At 33.9% G+C, this 18776-nt stretch overlaps 4 protein-coding genes and 1 pseudogene across 4 annotated transcripts; all 5 read right to left on the reverse strand.

Moving 5' to 3' along the window:
- On the reverse strand, window positions 1248-7047 carry LOC18606620 (GDT1-like protein 1, chloroplastic). Its single transcript, XM_018118299.1, has 12 exons — window positions 6787-7047; window positions 6310-6394; window positions 5603-5905; window positions 5127-5180; window positions 4698-4759; window positions 4480-4548; window positions 4078-4129; window positions 3854-3928; window positions 3576-3705; window positions 2825-2895; window positions 2390-2437; window positions 1248-1573 (listed from the first exon to the last, which is right to left on the reverse strand). Exons 1-12 carry the CDS (start codon window positions 6960-6962, stop codon window positions 1502-1504), a joined length of 1197 nt encoding a protein of 398 aa, XP_017973788.1. The 5' UTR covers window positions 6963-7047; the 3' UTR covers window positions 1248-1501.
- Window positions 7635-8246, reverse strand: LOC108661230 (annotated as a pseudogene).
- On the reverse strand, window positions 9277-10185 carry LOC108661078 (disease resistance response protein 206-like). Its single transcript, XM_018116817.1, has one exon. It carries the CDS (start codon window positions 10083-10085, stop codon window positions 9510-9512), a length of 576 nt encoding a protein of 191 aa, XP_017972306.1. The 5' UTR covers window positions 10086-10185; the 3' UTR covers window positions 9277-9509.
- On the reverse strand, window positions 12964-13957 carry LOC108661087 (disease resistance response protein 206-like). Its single transcript, XM_018116882.1, has one exon. It carries the CDS (start codon window positions 13910-13912, stop codon window positions 13337-13339), a length of 576 nt encoding a protein of 191 aa, XP_017972371.1. The 5' UTR covers window positions 13913-13957; the 3' UTR covers window positions 12964-13336.
- On the reverse strand, window positions 16380-17310 carry LOC18606622 (disease resistance response protein 206). Its single transcript, XM_007040336.2, has one exon. It carries the CDS (start codon window positions 17165-17167, stop codon window positions 16613-16615), a length of 555 nt encoding a protein of 184 aa, XP_007040398.1. The 5' UTR covers window positions 17168-17310; the 3' UTR covers window positions 16380-16612.

Raw genomic sequence — 18776 nt, forward strand, 5'->3', positions numbered from 1 at the left:
AGCTTAAATTCAGATTCAATCAAAAGAGTGGTGCACATACATTAATACATACAAGAGATAAGCGATGAAAGGTCAAATCTTGTAGTCAACAGAATCGATTCGCTTATTTTTTTTTTTTGATCTCCCAACTAATCAGATTTCCCCATCCTCACTGTTCGCCGTCTGATCTTCATCTCCGAGAATGGTCCCTCTGCCCAAAAAGATCCATCATCACCCACCTTTTTATGATTAGCAATCGTTGAAACTTCCAAGTGATATCAACTCTACTGTTAATGGGTTTGGAACGTTGGTGAACTTTTCATGAATGAATTTTATATTGTGAACAGAGCCTTGGCAATAGTTTAACATACAGGGAGAATAGTTTATTTTCTAATGTAATACCTAACTCCTTTCTGGATGGAATTTGGACCTTTGGATCTGGTCAGGTCAATCTTATAAGAATGTTTAGTGGGTACCAAGGGCTTGTCATGCTTTATTTGCAACGAAGAATATGCTGTTTAATATTCGGTTTTATTTCCTTAAGGTGCACGTGCAGTGGTGAATGCACGAGGTCCTTCATGTGACTACCAAACCAAAAGTAAAAGAATCATCATTATTGTTTAAGATTGCATGGTTGTCTGTGTCACATGAAAAAGCTCATTGTCTGTACAGCAATCCACCACATGGTCCCCACAAGATCTCCTCCTCCTGCCTTTCAAATCCTTTCTTCCTTTAACTGTTATAACTTCAATTATTCCCTGCTCCTCCCTCCCTCCCTCCCTCCCACAGTAGTCCTATGAGAGTTACAGGTAATTTATGGGGTTAAGTAAAGTCATGGGTATACCCAGGAAATGGTTTAACATAATCTGGAACATCAGCAAGGTGGATTCTAGCATTTCTTTCCTTGTGCTGCTACACATAACTATAAATTTGTTCCAATAATGAATCTCAATATTGCTAGCAGAGGTGAAAAGAGTAAGGAATGAAAGTGGAGTATGCATTGGACAGATAGGCGACGTACGCAGCAGACGTGGAAATAAAGAGAGGTTAATGGAGAAAGTTGGCAAAGGAAAAGAACCAGGAAGTGGGGTTTGTCCACCTTCACAATCATCTTTTGAGGCTCGCCTTTTTGATTCTCTGTCAAAAGGTTTAACGGATGGGCATGGGTCGGCCACGTCTATCCAAATTTTGCCCCCTCTTTATCTCCGCCCTTGTATGCGTGTACACGTTGTTACCCCACACCCTGAAGAGTTAAAAAAGAAAGTGAATTCCTTAAAATTTTTAGCCAACTTGCCCTGCTTGGCCTTCAAAGTTCTGTCATTGTATTATATCAGCCACCGATTACAGATCTTGAACAACAAGAATATCATACAGAATGCAACTATCCAATCATGTTTCAGCTCATGATTTGATTCAATATGTAACACATCCATGATATAAGAGTAGATATCATCAATACCAGGAGCAGAGAGCAAGTCTTGAACAAGTGCACAAAAATGTCAGACACTATATTCTCCAACCCTTAATTCACAATCTCAATCAGTGTAACAGCAGCGAAGACGAGAAAAAGAGTACCGCCGATGTAGGCAATAGCCTGCACAAGAATCAAAAGTAAGACTTCAATGGTACTTGATGGATGAAATGTATATAAGAAAGCTTAATATGCTTCATCGCTTAAAGTTAAGCAGTTGCATTGAAAGGGCAAAGGAAGAAGATGTCCCAATGGCACACAATCCGCACAGTTGCTTAGATATTCCAAAAACTGAGTTAGTCATATGGGATGACAATATGATATGTGGTGGCCTGAACATGTTGGACCAACCATTGCACCTTTTAAAGGTACAAATACCATGCTGACTTTACATTGTTGGACTAGATGATTTATACCAAAGAATAAATCTGTCGGCTAAGATAATATGGTGATGACTGGCTCAAACCAAACTTCCATTCCATAACTTATATTCCACTGAAAATTAAAGATCATTATTGACCAGATCTGAATGGGGCTTAATGGCCACGAGATAATAATTTGGAATAATTTCCAATTATTAGGCTTGAGGAGGAAAGGAATGAGACAAGGTCGGGATACTAATAACACTAAGTTTGAAATCACTATAAACTCGACGAGGATGGTTCCAAGTCCATGTGGAATATCTTGAAGCATCGAGCTTTCCACTATATTCTTAATATTAATAATTGTAAGGAAGATTCAAGTTTTATGCTTAAGAATAAAATTATTTGTATGTCCGAAAGATATAGTTAGAGATTTTGTAATTCCATGTATGCAGTAGAAATGAGGCCTCTGATCCTCTTTGCCTGGCTTAGTGCTATAGAAACCAAGTGGGAACAAGGAATGCCCGGGATGTCCCTTGATGAACGGATGAACAAGGTTGAAAGTTCCAAAATTTACCTTCTCTGATAAGAATGTTCCCAGTAAAGAGCCTCCCAAAACAGCAAGCTGTCGAAGGAATTTGCAAGTTAATCAGGTCTATAAAATAATGTATTAAAAATTGTAAAGAGAAAAAGTAAAAACTTTAATTGGATTGATAAGGGGCCTGATGCCTGAGGTAAATTGGTTGTTCAACTAACTGATCTTATCAATTTTGATTTATAGATTTATGTTCTGCAATTGTGATCTACATATTATAAGAGATCTGTAGCACTATTAGCATTGGGTAAATTCTGACTTCAGAAGCATGTTTTCAGCAAAAAAAAAAAAACAATCTTTTTCTTTTCCTGATTTTATGGTAAACTAGCAGTTTTTGCAAATATACTGTTTGTTGAAAGTGGCTGCAAAGAAAAGACTATTTTTGTGTTGTTTCTTGTGTGGTCAAGTATAAGGTACCAGAGTAGCAACACCATGACCAGCCAGTGCGCCTCCAATGACTCCAAGAGGTGAAGAGGCAGCTGCTAGTGCTGCATGAGAAGAAGAGAACCGTGTGTAAATATAGGATTGAGAGGGAGGCAGCCATGCTTGGTAGAGTGAGTATGAAAGACTTGACTCTAGCTTGAGAAATTCACCAGGTAAAACTTATATGATTAAAACAATCCTGATTGAATATACCTAAACATATCAACATCTCAGTTTCAGACCGCCAAATAGCCAGAAAAAGGAATTTACAAGGAAAAAAGACCAAGTGCTTTGGCATCCACAAAAACAGATTTCAAGCAAATTTAGCTTGCTTTTACATGATATTTGACTCGGAAATTCTGCAATTAGAATATGAACAGCATCTTTTGATTGAAGAATAGATAAAAAAAAATTCCTTTTTCCATCATCTTTAAATAATCAACTTGTATGTTTCTGTTGACCATTAGCTTGAGTTATTAAGACTGATCATGCCCATCTGCCTTGAGATATATGGTGGAAAGTAAATGCACGGGAAATTCTTTTCCACACTAAAATTCATCCAAAAAATTCACCTACTTTATATTGATCTAAAGAAGTCATTCTAAACTCGTAAATTCAGCCATCAAAGATAGATTCATAATAATCTTTTGTGTTGAGTATGTATAACAGAGCAATGATCCATTCTAATAGTAACAAACCCAATAGCAATTATCATTAAATGTAAATTTGCAGAATTGGAACTGACCGATTGTCGAAAAGAATGATTTATCACCCCACTCAGCAATGAAAACTAAGATGAAAGTGCTAACAACAGTGTTAGCAGCAGCTAAGATCCCAGCTCCATTTCCAGAAAATTCTGAAACTGCTAGTTCTGCCTGTTTGATTCCACAAGATGTGAAACTTATTTAAATGAGTTTTAAAATGAAAAATATTACTTGAAAAAAGGACCAATATTGGAGCTTGAATCTCCAAGGCAGGTCAGGTAACTTCTTAAGGCATCATTTAGGGAAGTGGTAGTTTGACCTCCTTTTGTTCTTCATCCGCTTTTTGATTATCACTTGAAGCAGCATCAAGCAATGTTGAAACTCCAAAATATACCTGCAGTTTGTTGAATGAGCTTAATTTTCTTCTTATGTCAGTTGGGAAAGAAATCCAAGCTACAGGTTCCTCTATAGAACATTTTTTGGCATATAATGTGCTTTCTGCATATTCACCCACAGCTAAAGCCTAAAAAGAGGATAATATACCAAAAGGCACACTGCAGCAATGTCGTCAATAGGCAGATCAGCCTCACCGAACCTGAGCATTAATAGTCTAATGTTAGAGAAGAATCTTATGAACCACGCATCAAGACAACTGCTGACCAAATTTTTTGAAATTAATCAATTTGCATAGCCATCCTAGCTGTTTTGAACTACTAAATTGTTTGAAAGTGTAATGATTTATTGATCTAAAAACTTCTGCAGAAAAGAAAATTTTATCTTTTCCATTGATTTAACTTTGTGCTGCAAATAGCTGAGTTAAAACGCATCAGAAATATCTCAAATTTATACACATTTGTTGCATTTAGTGGCATTACAATATGCATTGGGACAATTGAATTTTATCTGCCCAGGTTTCGAATATAAATAAAATCTAAAGTTAAAAACCTGAATGGAAGGAGTTCATCGACATAGTGAAAAGTTCGTCCGAGAACAACAGATATTATTGTCATTGCCCTGCACATAATAGATAAACACTTCAATTATTTAAAAAGAAATTCCCATGTGTTTTCCAAGTGAAGCACACACCTATGAGGAATCTCATCTAATGAAATTAAAAAATGCAAAGGACTTCTAAATCACCATGCATGGGCAGAACAACATACGCAAGTGCACCAAAAGTCCCAGTGAAAACTACACCAGCAGAATTTCTAGCTGCTAAAAGTGCCTGCATATAAAACATCCAAATCAGGGTGCACTCAATAGTCTATCTTCAGTTTGAGAACTAGGGAATTTATACACATGTGCTAATGGAAAAGAAATTGCTTAAAGGTGGATAAAAGAAATGATATAAAGAATGGATCTTCTGTTAGCACTAGGAATCCATCCAAGCCAAAATGACAATGGTAAAAGACAAAGCGTTTAATGTGTCTCAATAAGAAATAAGATACAACTTTGTGCTTGTGGGAAAGAGATATGTATCTAGACAGACAAGTATACAAAATTTGACCCCATCTTAAAAATAGCATCTGAAAGAAAGATCATTCGCAGATTCTTCCTCGACACTAATAAAATATTATGTGGTTTGGTCTTACCGCAATGAAAAAGGTTTTGTCTCCCAGCTCTGAGAAAAATATCAGCAAGAATGCCTGCAATAAAAGAAAATGCTTCAATTATAGTAGTTCAAGATGTGTGTTTGTATGTGCAAACACTGTAGTCTACCAAAAGGAAATTAGCAGTGTTTTCATTCTTTCTTTTTCCTTCAAAACTTTACAAAGGAAAGTGAATTGGGAAATAAGTACTGTTACAACTAAGAGGGGGAAAAAGAACTAAAGGAGTAGCTAATGCCTCAACAATCACAATATACAGTCATATTTCCAGATTGAAAAGATCAGTTGCTTAAACATTAAATTCTAAAGGACACTGGAGTCCATTAAGTTTTAAACAGTTAACGGAAGGAAGTGCTTTAAGCTTCAACATAATTACTAGGTGAAGCTGAATTACTATGCATAGGCCTTAATTGGAACAATAAAAGTATCATGCATAAAAGTTACAGGGAGATTTTCCTAACTGAAGCAAAACCTGTGCTAATATCACCAAGGTCCCCTATGTAAGGAATCAACTGCAACCCACTAGCAATATCTGAGACAGCAGCTGCTGGTTGTGAGCCTTGAAATGTGAACAACCCAAAAAGAACCATAAACTTTAGCAGCTTGTTAAACAATGTATTTGAGATTGCCAAATTTGTAGCTATAAAATTTCCCCTTCTCAAGTTATAATTCACAGGTGCATGATCTGAAACACAACAGTCCTCTGAATTGTGCCCCAATGCTCGAGTCTCTTCCCCATTCTTGCAATCAACATACTTATGTTCCTGGTCGAAAATGAAGAAATCAGATAAATGCATATAACAACTTGTAAGAACTCCTATATTGCAGAGAGAAAGCCACAGAATTAATGCTAGGTAAAATATTTGGCAATTATCGGTCAGTCAGCAACATTAACTGATGAAAACAGAAAATTGCTACAATGAGGGAATAGGCAAACAATTTCTTTCCTAATTATAACATCCAAAAGGAAAAAGCAAGGATTAGGGTTTTGAATCAAACCTTAAAAGTAGATATGCCATATATTTCATTAAGACATGCTATGGTTAAACTTCACATTCTATCGTACCAAACTGAACATCAGAAAATTCAAGTACTGTATTTAAAGTTCTCTACATAGTTAAGATCATTAAAACAAAGAAGAAAAGGAACTTGATATAAGAAATCTTACCAGGCCATGCTGAAGTTCAGCAACCTTTTGCAGAAAACGCCCAAACCGTTCCTCACATGTCCTTTCAGACCAATTTCTATAACACCTGTATAAAAAAAAATATCATTTAAATCTATAACTGAATCGCCTTCTCCACTCCCCACCATTTGCATAGCATTTTGGCACCTAATATTGAGAGAGTAAGATCAAATTATATGTGATTCTTCAGTTAACAAATAGATTGATGCTTTTCTTTTTCTTCTGACAATTATGTCATTCCAATTGGCATGTCCATTCTTTCTCCCACTAGACAGATATTAAAACTACCCCGATCAACCACCCACTAGTCATAAGCATTTCCCACAGGCAGCTTCTTCTGCTTATGGGTTCACCACTTGCTTTTCTTGCTAGTAACTTTTCAGTACAAAGAGACAGGCAGGGTATAAAGAACAAAAGGAAAAGTTCTAAAGAAAAGGAAACAAAGAAATGAAAGTATACCTAGAGAAAAGAAGGCTTTGGTGGCGAGAAGAGAGCTTGGAGGAGTACTGCTTCTTGGAGAGAGAATTAACATTCAAAGAAAGCAAATGAGAAGTGAAAGACTTGGGTGGTTTAAGACATGGAGGCAACAGCGAGAGAACAACCAATCCGCTCTCCGTGAGCGTTATGCCTCGCATTCTCTCACACTCTCTCAGCAGCTCCCTGCTTCTGTACCTCAACCTCTGGTTCTCGTTTTCGCCTTAGAAATGATGGTGTCCATAGATAAATGGATAAATAATAAAAGTCATCCCATGATAATAGCGCCAATACAAATCCAGCGGTTATCTACAATTTCATGTTAACTGTCAAGTTTTGAAACCATTGCTTGGGCTTAAAATTAACCTTTGGGTCAAGAATTCTTGTTTCTATGAGATCATTGGACCAATATCCATGGGCTTTTGTTAAAGGACGTCAGAGAGCTTGTGAGTTTCCAAAAGCCCAAAACCAAACTACGCCTAAAATTGTACCATGGCCATCAGGTTTGATGAAGGCTATTTAATGGTTTTCATGAAAGAAAGTTGTGGGTAACGAATAATTTTTTTTATTATTTGAGGGAAGGAGATTAGATTTTTATTTTTTTAAGAGAGAGATTCTGTATTAATTAATAAATTAAATATTAAAGTATTGTGGGTAATGAATAATTTGTAATAAAAGAACTAACAACTCTCATGAAATATAATAATTCTTTAAACTCAAAAAAACATCATACAGTTATCAAAATTTTTTAAATTCGAATAACGTAAATACTATAAAAATTAAAATATCAGGTGAAAAGAAGACATGATAGCAAACATAAAAGTGAACAACATAAGAAAAAACAATCCTTGAGTGACTAAGGACACTGGTTACCAACACTCATATAACTTGATATCAACATGGAGCCTGAAATAAACTTCCCCCTCAACTGCATCAGTCATCAAAGTGGCTATCCCTCGAGCCATGAAGAAATCCCCAGTTCCACCAATCACCGAGATGTCCCTTGTTTTGTTCAAGGGATCAGGCCCCGCAAATGTTATCCTTCCTCTGTGGTCTGTGCTGAGTGGAGTTGAACACAAGCGAAAATCCTAGCCAAGCTGTGAAGTAATCTTTCCTGTCATAGAGATAAAAGCCTTGAGCCCGTCCAACCCGGGTTGAATGTGGATTGTTGTCTAAGGTAATGGGGTCATCGAACACGACCAAGTTACCAAAATGGTTTTGTCCTGCCAAGATCGTCCTGTTGCCCCATGCAGGTGCACCCACTATGGCTGAAGTTGCGTTCTTGGCATTCTTTCCATTGTAAAGAATGTCATGGAAGTAAAACACCATCTGCTTACAGGGCCGGCGTGACCGGATTTTCCTCCTATGGGTGGCGGTGGAGCTAGAGAGGAGGAGGAGGAGACAGAGCACAAGGGTTGAAGTGAGTCTTGTAGCAGCCATTTCGTGTCTGCTTTGAGGATTGGCCGATTGGCTACTCCAGGGTCAATCCATATATAGAATTTCTAAGTGAGTTTACGTAGAATAAATTTTGGTTTAAACGTGATCTATATTTAATACTTCATATAACTTCATCACTGCGCCTAGGCATAATCATTGGACCAATATGTGCCCAAAAGAAAAAAAGAATAATAATTGGTGGCACGAGGCACCAGGTGACCCAACTCATGTTCTTTGAATCGAATTGAGTGTTTCTAATAATAGCAATTATGGTGCAAATAGCTTCTCACTTATAATGAAAACAAAATTGACCCAGCAAAGTTAGCTTACATAACATCAAAATATGTTTTTCTATCAATTGTAATTAAGAATTACTTAATTTTTGGTTCGAATTATGTGCTATTCTATGATGGGTGTCCATTGATATTAACAAAAAGTTTATTCCTGTATTGTCACTATCCTTTCAGTAATGTTTCAACTACTTACCTTATATATTTTAATCATACCTTAACTATTGTTAGTGATTTTCCTCGTTTTCCCCATTTGGAAATAATAAATCTGTCTTTTCGTTGGACTCACCAACCAAAGCAACAAAAACTCCAAAAGCAGGTAAAGGCATCAAATTATAAAGGACCGTGTACTAATGATTCTCTTTTCTTTTTTTTTGACAAATAATCGATGGTTATCACTTAATTGAAAAGAGTTAATTTGTTATTATATTATCATAAATTAAAAATATAAATTCATAATAAGTGATATCAAAAATCAAAATTTGAGATAAGTGTAAAAGTTTTCTCTTCAATAAATAAAAGAGTTAATACAATAAAAGCATTACAAAGTTAAATGCAATAAAATGTCAAAAATTAATATCGATTTTATATGAAAAGACATAAAAAGGTGTTGTTAAAAACAATTGAACAAGCCATGACAAAAACGTCAAAAATAACGAAACCAACTTTACAACTGCTGTTCTTGATTTCTTTCTATCCACACTACCTAGTAGACAAGGACTACGTACCAACATGGGAGAGAGAAAAGTAAAGCAACTGTCCATCTGCTAAAGCAATTAAAAGACTTTTATTGTTTTTTACCGAACATACAGCTTTGCATAACAAAACAGAGACGAAATATTCAGAGGGCCTAACCACAACAGAGTCTCGTACAGTATTGCCATTGATGAAACTCTTCACGACTCAACAAACAAATACTTGGAAAATGAAAAATACAACTTGAATTTGACAATCGATTATTGGTATAGCTATAGCAAGTACTTAAACTTGTTGCCAACATTCATACAATTTAATATCGGTACGAAGGCGAAAGTATACTTCCCCTTCAAAGGCATCCGTCATCAAAGTAGCCACTCCTCTAGCCATGAAGAAGTCACCGGTTCCACCAATTACTGAGATATCCCTGGTCTTGTTCATCAATGGATCAGCCCCAGCAAAGTTTATGCTTCCCTTATGCTCGGTAGAATTGAAAACAAAAGAGAACCCCAACCAAGCAGTGAAAATCTCTTTCTTATCATAGAAATAAAAGCCTTGCGCACGACCAACTGGGGTTGAATGCAGATTGTTATCTAAGGTAATGGGATCATCAAACACAGCCAAATCTCCAAAATGGTTCTGTCCTGCCAAAAGGGTTCTATTGGCCCATTGCGGTGCACCTACGATGGCTGAAGTTGCGTTCTTTGCATTCTTGCCATTATAAATTATGTCATGAAAATAGAGCACCATGCTCTTACAAGGTTTCCTGGCGCGGATTTTTCGTGTTGTTGCAGCAGTAGATATGGAGAGGAGGGAGAGAAGGAAGAGAAGTAGCAGAAATCTCCTTGCTTCCATTTTCATTTCAGAGCAAGAAGGTTACAAAAAAAAAAAACTATGGAATCTGTGATAGTATGCTTTGAATAAAACTTGAGCGGCTTTATACAAGAGCTTTCAACTGCAAAACTTTTAGGTTATTCTGTTGGTTAATTAAATATGAAGTAATGCTTGGCTTTGAAGGAATAATTGGATAGCAGTAACTCCACCAAAAAGTGACTACCCTTATCCATTGAATTCAATCTGCACCCTAGGCGTTTAACTGATCGTTTTGATAGCGTCAGATCAAAGATTAGCACAATTATTGGATGCTGCAGGGAGATTTGGTAGAGCAACATTAGTGTTCTTACTGTATGAATGAAATTATGGAATCCTTTGACTTTAGTTAGTTGACTGTAAGCTAAAGGATGTTATGGTGATAAATGGGCAATATGATCTGCGACAATGGAATCAGTTTCACAGTTAATTACAATGCAGTCTTATTCACAGTTTTGTTTTAAAGAGAAAACGACATTTTAATGTTGTTAATATTTTGGGGATTGAACATGCATTAACTTCACTTTACAACTCATGTCACGCTAAATATTTAAGAAAATATATATAAATAAGATTCTTTAATCTCATATAGGCAGATAAGATAATTTTGAAAAGTTTATAAGTATTGATCCTGTAAATCTCTTCAAGTTAGTATTTTGGACATGTTGACATATCAGTGTCACATGACAATTTAAAAAAATAAATTTTTGCCACGTCATAAGAATTACATTGAACAAAAATATATAATACAAGAATTAAATTAAACAAAATTAAGATATTGAGGGACTAAATTAAAAAAATATTTAAAAAATATAAATTTTTAAATAAATTATTGATATGTATATTAATAAGCCAAATATTTAAGTGTAAAAGATTTACAGTGTTAAAAAATATATATATTTTCTTACTGATTATTTGATTTTAAAATATGTAAATTAATTTATCTTTTTTACAAAAACTAAGTTTGAATTCTCCTTTTATAAAAAAAATTGAAAAAATTTCATACTTTAAGTCAAATTTAGATAAATAATTTATATTACGTTAAAATAAAATAATATAAAATGACTAAATAAATTCTTTTTTTTTCTATTTATAATAGTATAAAAATTTGAAATTTATTTAACTTAGTTTTTTACTTGAGCTAAAATCAAATTAGCAAAATATGTTGATTTAATTTTTTTCTTTTAAAAAGATGAAAATCAGAGATATGGAGTTAGTGATGATTATAAAAATAATTTCTTATTTTGAATTGTTTAATTTGGACATGACAAACCTTTTATTACAACTATAGAATCTGAGCTCCATCCTTCTAATTTTTTTATTTTTTTATGTTTTTATTTTGTTTAATATTTCAAGTTATATTTTTTAAGTTGAAATTTCATAAATTAAAGACTGCAATTATTATTGATAAAGTTAAATATAACTATAAATATTTGTACCATTTTATTTTATTGTAAATTTTTTGTAGATCTAAATTAATAATTAAATTTAAATTTAGCAGAATTTGATTGTAATGTTTGAATTTAAATAAAATTGTTTTATAAAAAATTTTGAGTAAATTTAAATAAAGTATAAATTGGGTAAGAATTGAATAATTTCAAAAGAATGTGTATTTATAAATTGTGAAAGTTGTAACTAAATCAACATATTTTGCTAATTTGAGTAAATTTAAATAAAAGGTAAGTTGAGTAAGTGTTGAATAATTTCAAAATAATGTGTATTTGTAAATTATGAAAGTTATAACTAAATCAAAATAGTTAGTTATTTTATATTATTTTATTTTAACGTATGCAAGGTATTCATTTAAATTTGACTTTAAGTATGAATTTTTTTTNAGATTTTTATTTTTCAAATATTTTTTTCAATTTAGTCCTCAACATCTCAATTTTTGTTCAATTTAGACTCTGTATTATATATTTTTGTTCAATTTAGTCCCTATGATGTGGCACAAAAAAATTTTTGGAAAATTTTTGACCTGCCACGTGCACTAACATGTCAGCATGTCATTGCCACATCATCGTATAGTGCCACGTTGCGTTGTCACGTCATCACTCGATATCACATCATCAAAATATGTCACATCATCAAAATATGACACATCATCACTGATATCATCGTTGACATCATTTTTTAACGGTAAAATTGGATGTCGCTGGGGAGAGGGATTGAATTGACGCAATATTCAAAATCAAAAGATTAAATTACTTCGATTTTAAGTATAAAGACTAAATTGAACAAAATTAAAAATACAGGAACTGAATAGGTCTTTTAATCAAAAAAATTGAACCAACAAATTAGCATATATAACATCAAAATATGTTTTTCTATCAATTGTCATTAAGAATTACTTAATTTTTTATTCGAATTATGTGCTATTCTATGATGGGTGTCGATTAATATTAACAAAAAGTTTATTCCTGTATTGTCACTATCCTTTCAGTAATGTTTCAACTACTTACCTTATATATTTTAATCATACCTTAACTATTGTTAATGATTTTCCTCTTTTTCCCCATTTGGAAATAATAAATCTGTCTTTTCGTTGGACTCACCAACCAAAGTAACAAAAACTCCAAAAGCAGGTAAAGGCATCAAATTATAAAGGACCGTGTACTAATGATTCTCTTTTCTTTTTTTTTGACAAATAATCGATGGTTATCACTTAATTGAAAAGAATTAATTTATTGTTATATTATCATAAATTAAAAATATGAGTTCATAACAAGTAATCTGAAAATTAAAATCGAGATAAATTTAAAAGTTTTTTCTTCAATAAATAAAAGAGTTAATACAATGAAGATGTTATAAAATTAAATGCGATAAAATGTCACGAATTAATACTGATTTTGTATGGAAAGACATAAAAGGGTGTTATTAAAGACAATTGAACAAGCCATGACAAAAACGTCAAAAATAACGAAACCAACTTTACAACTACTGTTCTTAATTTCTTTCTATCCACACTACCTAGTAGACAAGGACTACGTACCAACATGGGGGAGAGAGAAGTAAAGCAACTGTGCCTCTGCTAAAGCAATTAAAAGACTTTTATTGTTTTTTACCGAACATACAGCTTTGCATAACAAAACAGAGACGCAATATTCAGAGGGCCTAACCACAATAGAGCCTCGTACAGTGTTGCCATTGATGAAACTCTTCACGACTCAACAAACAAATATTTGGAAAATGAAAAATACAACTTGAATTTGACAATCGATTGTTGGCATAGCTATAGCAAGTACTTAAACTTGTTGCCAACATTCATACAATTTAATATCGGTACGAAGGCGAAAGTATACTTCCCCTTCAAAGGCATCCGTCATCAAAGTAGCCACTCCTCTAGCCATGAAGAAGTCACCGGTTCCACCAATTACTGAGATATCCCTGGTCTTGTTCATCAATGGATCAGCCCCAGCAAAGTTTATGCTTCCCTTATGCTCGGTAGAATTGAAAACAAAAGAGAACCCCAACCAAGCAGTGAAAATCTCTTTCTTATCATAGAAATAAAAGCCTTGCGCACGACCAACTGGGGTTGAATGCAGATTGTTATCTAAGGTAATGGGATCATCAAACACAGCCAAATCTCCAAAATGGTTCTGTCCTGCCAAAAGGGTTCTATTGGCCCATTGCGGTGCACCTACGATGGCTGAAGTTGCGTTCTTTGCATTCTTGCCATTATAAATTATGTCATGAAAATAGAGCACCATGCTCTTACAAGGTTTCCTAGCGCGGATTTTTCGTGTTGTTGCAGCAGTAGATATGGAGAGGAGGGAGAGAAGGAAGAGAAGTAGCAGAAATCTCCTTGCTTCCATTTTCATTTCAGAGCAAGAAGGTTACAAAAAAAAAAAAAAAAAAAACTATGGAATCTGTGATAATATGCTTTGCATAAAAGTTGAGCTGCTTTATACAAGAGCTTTCAACTGCAAAACTTTTGGGTTACTCTGTTGGTTAATTAAATATGAAGAAACGATTGGCTTGAAAGTAATGATTGGATAGCAGTAACTTCCACCAAAAAGAGACAACCTTTATCCATTTAATCATTCTTCAGTCGGCACCCTAGGGGTTTAACTGATCGTTTTGATAGCTTCAGATCAAAGATTAACACAATTATTGGATGCTGTAGGGAGATTTGGTAGAGCAACATTAGTGTTCTTTCTTTATGAATGAAATTATGGAATCCTTGGACTTAGTTAGTTGACTGCAAGCTAAAGGATGTTACGGCGATAAATGGGCAATATGATCAGCGACAATGGAACCAAGTTCACAGTTATTAATATTTTGAGAATCGAACATATATTAATTTCACTTTACAATTCATGTCACGCTAAATGTTTAAGAAAACGTAAATAAAATTTTTTAATTTCATATTGGAGAAACAAGAGAATTTTAAAAAGTTTATAAGTATTGATCCGGTAAATCTTTGTAAGTTAGTTTTTTAAAAAGATGATAACAATATATTCTAAAAATAATTTTAAATAAAAATATGATAAAAAGTATTGTCAAATTAAAATTATTTAATATTTAATGTTTCTTTTTCTTGTGTTTTTTTCATAATTTGTAAATTAAATTTAAGTAGCATTCTATTGCGTTACAATAGTACATTAGTTAATTTTTTTCACCAAGAATTAGTTAGTCACCCCATCTAATTAAATAATTTTTTTCCAGCTGTCATAATGACCATATGTACTAGTGCAGCATGTATATAGGTGGAGGTTGGTAGTCTACCAAATGGTTCATTTGGGTGAAAAAGGGGGCATTTTGACTGAACATGTACCAGGAAATTAGCATTAATTTCCTGAGCTGATCAGTGATCATACATCCCCCTTGAAAGGCATAGGACTAGGGATTCGGTACCATTTCCAAAGCCTAACGGAGCTTGACTTCTTTAAAAGGCCTGCAGAGTACAGACTCTAGGTACATCGATCCCTTGAGGAAAGACAGAAGGATACGAGTAGTACCACTGAGCCACGCGGCTGGGATTTCTGTTTGTGGTCTTTTTGGGTATGGTCTTGTTAGCCTTTCAGTCTTACTGCCCTAGCACTTGATCAAATGTTGTTTGACCATTGCTATAGGAAGAGTTGATCCCTTCATTTTTTTCCTTGCTAAGAATCTCTCTTTGGTGTTCATTATCTGAAAGATAATAATTTGGTGTTCATTAGTATAGAAAGAATTACAAGTCATCCTGGTTCAAAGTAAAATAATAAAGAATAAATAAATTATAGAAGGTCAATTTTGCTCTCCACTGAATTTCTATACTACATATGTTCACTTTCCATAATTTATTTATTCTTTATTATTTTCATTTGATCAAGGATGAATGGGAATTGCCATATATGGCCTTTATTTTGGATATCACAAAGGATTATTAGTCCTTAGTACCGAATCAGAAGGAGTCAATTTAAGGGTAGACTGGCAAAATAAAAAGAGAGAGAGAGCAAGAGCTTCCATTTTCAGATTCAACGTATATCAAAGCATCTTGTCCTGCTATGCCTAAATCCTCCCCATAGACTTTTCTGCTTGAGCCCGGATTTGCTACCTACTGCTGTCGCTGTAGTTGCACTACTAAAATATTATACTTGCAACGTGAAACGGAAGTCTAAAACATGTGGACAACTTTTATATTTCATTGTATCTGCACCACAAATTAGCTCCATCTCCAGTTGTATTCCATTTTGTACTTTAGTAAAAAGGCAAATTGTAGCCCAGAACTTCTGCTGGAATCCCATTTTTTCCAAGTCAAAATCTGACAACCGATGCTAGCAACTGCCATATTGGAGAAGACCGGATGAAGAGTGACAGCCATAAAGGCTCAGTCTTCCGATAATGATATGAATATGATCCAAATGTAAAGACAAGAAGCAGAAAAGTGAAGGCAAGGTACACCTACGCTAATTAGACACTTGATTATTAGCATTTAGCAATGGACTTAGGTTTTCTATATTGTGGTGATGGTGAAGTCAGTGTAATTGAGACATGAATGGAAAAGACAGAGACCGTAGGAATTCCTTTAATTTTTGGGACGTCTTCTGTCGCTTCTGGTGAACATGTATTCAATAGGCCAAGCAGAATGACTTGATAAGAAACGTGAGATATTATAGCTGCAAAGGAAAGGCATCCTCGAATTGTGGATGACGAATTATTTAGAAAATTGGTTAATATTGGTTTCTTTTATTTTGGAGTAATTAGCTCTCCAAATTTATTGTTATTTCCTACGTACTAAGATTCTCTTACATCATGTAGGTTTTGGTCTCCACAAGAATCTCAGCAGTTAAATCTCTTATAGTGTAATCTAAGATCGAACAGGATTTCCATATAACAGAATGTTTAACTGGAAAAGGAATTAGAAGTGGCAAAGGTTCAACAAGAATCATAGAGTGCAGAACTGACTGTGTAGATGTTTCACGTTTCAGTACATTTCAGCACATGCCCTATCACACTCACTACAAAACAAAGCATACTTATTTTCACTCACTTATTATCTCATTTTCTATATTGTACTTGTTCTTCAATTTGCTTTATCACCAGCATTCATAGAACTTGATATCAACTTTGAGCCTGAAATACACTTCCCCTTCAAAGGCATCGGTCGTCAAAGTTGCGACTCCCCTGTGCATGAAAAAGTCTCCGGTGCCACCCACAACTGAAATGTCTCTGGTCTTCTGCATCAGGGGATCAGCTCCAATGAAATTTACGGTGCCCTGGTAGTTCGTGCTGTTGAGAACAAATGAAAAGCCTAGCCAAGCGGTGAAGGTGTTTTTGGTATCATAAATGTACATGCCTTGAGCCCTGCCAACAGGCTTTGAGTGAAGGTTGTTGTCCAGGGTAATGGGATCATCAAAAACTACTATGTTCCCGAAATGGAACTGACCTGCCAGGATGGTCAGGTTAGCACCTTGTGGTGCTGCAACAATGGCGGATGTGGCATTCTCCCTGTTCTGGCCATTGTAAATTATGTCATGGAAGTAGAGAACCAAGTGTTTGCATGGTTTGTATTGCTTATTCTTGAATGGATAGGCTGAGGATACAGCAAGAACCGTGAAAAAAGAAAGAAGAACGCAACTTTTTGATGCCATTACTTCTATATCTGATTACAGAAGAAATAGCAAACAAAAGAGAAAGTGGGATTATCCCAATCTTAATGAATGAATTCTAGTTCTGCTAGCAACTGTGAGGTTTACTCTCCCTCACTTCCCTCTATATAGGGCCCGCTTCATGGATTTTGCGTGGAAGACTGAAAGTAGTTGGTAAGAGCACACCAATGTCAATCTCATATTCAAAAGTGTCACAGCATCTCGTACCTGCTATGGAAAAATCGTTGCCATCAATCATCCATTTAGACTTTTCAGCTTAAGCTCGAATCTGCTACCGACAACTATCGGATAGGCATAATCGTTAAATTAAAATATGAGATACATATTTTACCTTTAATATCCAATATCGTTTCAGGAAATATTATAAAAATTTTAAAATTAATTATAAATAATATTTCTATGTAAAATAAAAAATTTGAAAAATATTATATTTTTTAAAAAAATTAAAGATTATAGGACATAGATTGAAAAGATGATTATTTTTTTAATTTAAACTTTCAACATAATTCTTAATAATATAGATTTTTAAATAAAATATACATTTATTATATTAATTTATTAATTAAAAATTAAAAAACATTTATCATGTTAAAATTAAAAAGAAATTTAATTTTTTAGTATTTTTTTGTTTAAAATCTAAAAATTAAAACTCATAAAATATAATTTTTCATGTTCCAACTTAAAAAAATAAAAAATAAAATTTTTAATAATTAATTAAAATTAAGCTTATAAAAAGTGTATCGACTATATGGTACGATATGTTTCATATCATAAAATACATATAGTACAATATGCTTTTGATATTAAATCAAGTACGATAAAATCATAAATATATATAGTTTTTTATTAGTATCATGTCGTATCATACTATACATATCTATTACGTATTGTATGATAATTATAACTATAACTATAAATACACCATTAAAATAAATAAATAAGCAAATTCAAACGGAAATCTAATAATTATTGATAACGTTTATATTTCACTCCATTTGTAAGACTATCTCTCTGCTTGTATCGATTTTATTATTAAGCAAAAATAAAAAATGTAGGCGGCTTCTACCCATAATCCCAATTTTCTTAAGCCAAAATCAAAACACGATAGCATCAATGTTAGCGACTGATGACTATCATGGAATTTACGTTCGAAAGGCGACAGAAGCTTCGATAATGATATGAATATGATCCGTGGGGAAAGGCAACAAGCAGAAAAGTAATTGCGTAACAGCTAAGTGGGGCACTTGACAATGGACTAATCTTTTGGCTTAGAACCAAGAAAATGAAGATATTGAAGAGTTTAAGATGACAGGCATACCAAGCAGAATGACTTGGATATAAAACGTAAGAAATTAGCTGCAAATTATCATTAATGGTGTCCCAGGAACTTTTGGAACATATACCTAGTTCTCCCTATTCATTGTTATTTCCTTGACATTCTCTTACATCATGTTAGTCATCTTGGCCTCCAGGGGCAAACTGAACAATCAAAACTTAATTAGAAATTCTGGCTTTGAATCTTGGGAGTGAGGATTGGGGTTTTATTATTTGATGAAATGATTAGATTATTTCCAATTGGTGTAGTTCAAGA

The sequence above is a fragment of the Theobroma cacao genome, chromosome 3, assembly GCF_000208745.1.
Source record: "Theobroma cacao cultivar B97-61/B2 chromosome 3, Criollo_cocoa_genome_V2, whole genome shotgun sequence".
Lineage (NCBI taxonomy): Eukaryota > Viridiplantae > Streptophyta > Magnoliopsida > Malvales > Malvaceae > Theobroma > Theobroma cacao.

Coding starts and splice junctions, on each gene's coding strand:
- LOC18606620 (XM_018118299.1), bottom strand. CDS start 6,962: ATGCGAGGCATAACGCTCACGGAGAGCGGATTGGTTGTTCTCTCGCTG. Junction 5,181..5,602: donor TTAGCACAGGTTTTGCTTCA/GTTAGGAAAATC, acceptor CTTTTATTGCAG/GCATTCTTGCTGATATTTTT. Junction 4,760..5,126: donor ACAAAACCTTTTTCATTGCG/GTAAGACCAAAC, acceptor TTTTATATGCAG/GCACTTTTAGCAGCTAGAAA.
- LOC108661078 (XM_018116817.1), bottom strand. CDS start 10,085: ATGAAAATGGAAGCAAGGAGATTTCTGCTACTTCTCTTCCTTCTCTCC.
- LOC108661087 (XM_018116882.1), bottom strand. CDS start 13,912: ATGAAAATGGAAGCAAGGAGATTTCTGCTACTTCTCTTCCTTCTCTCC.
- LOC18606622 (XM_007040336.2), bottom strand. CDS start 17,167: ATGGCATCAAAAAGTTGCGTTCTTCTTTCTTTTTTCACGGTTCTTGCT.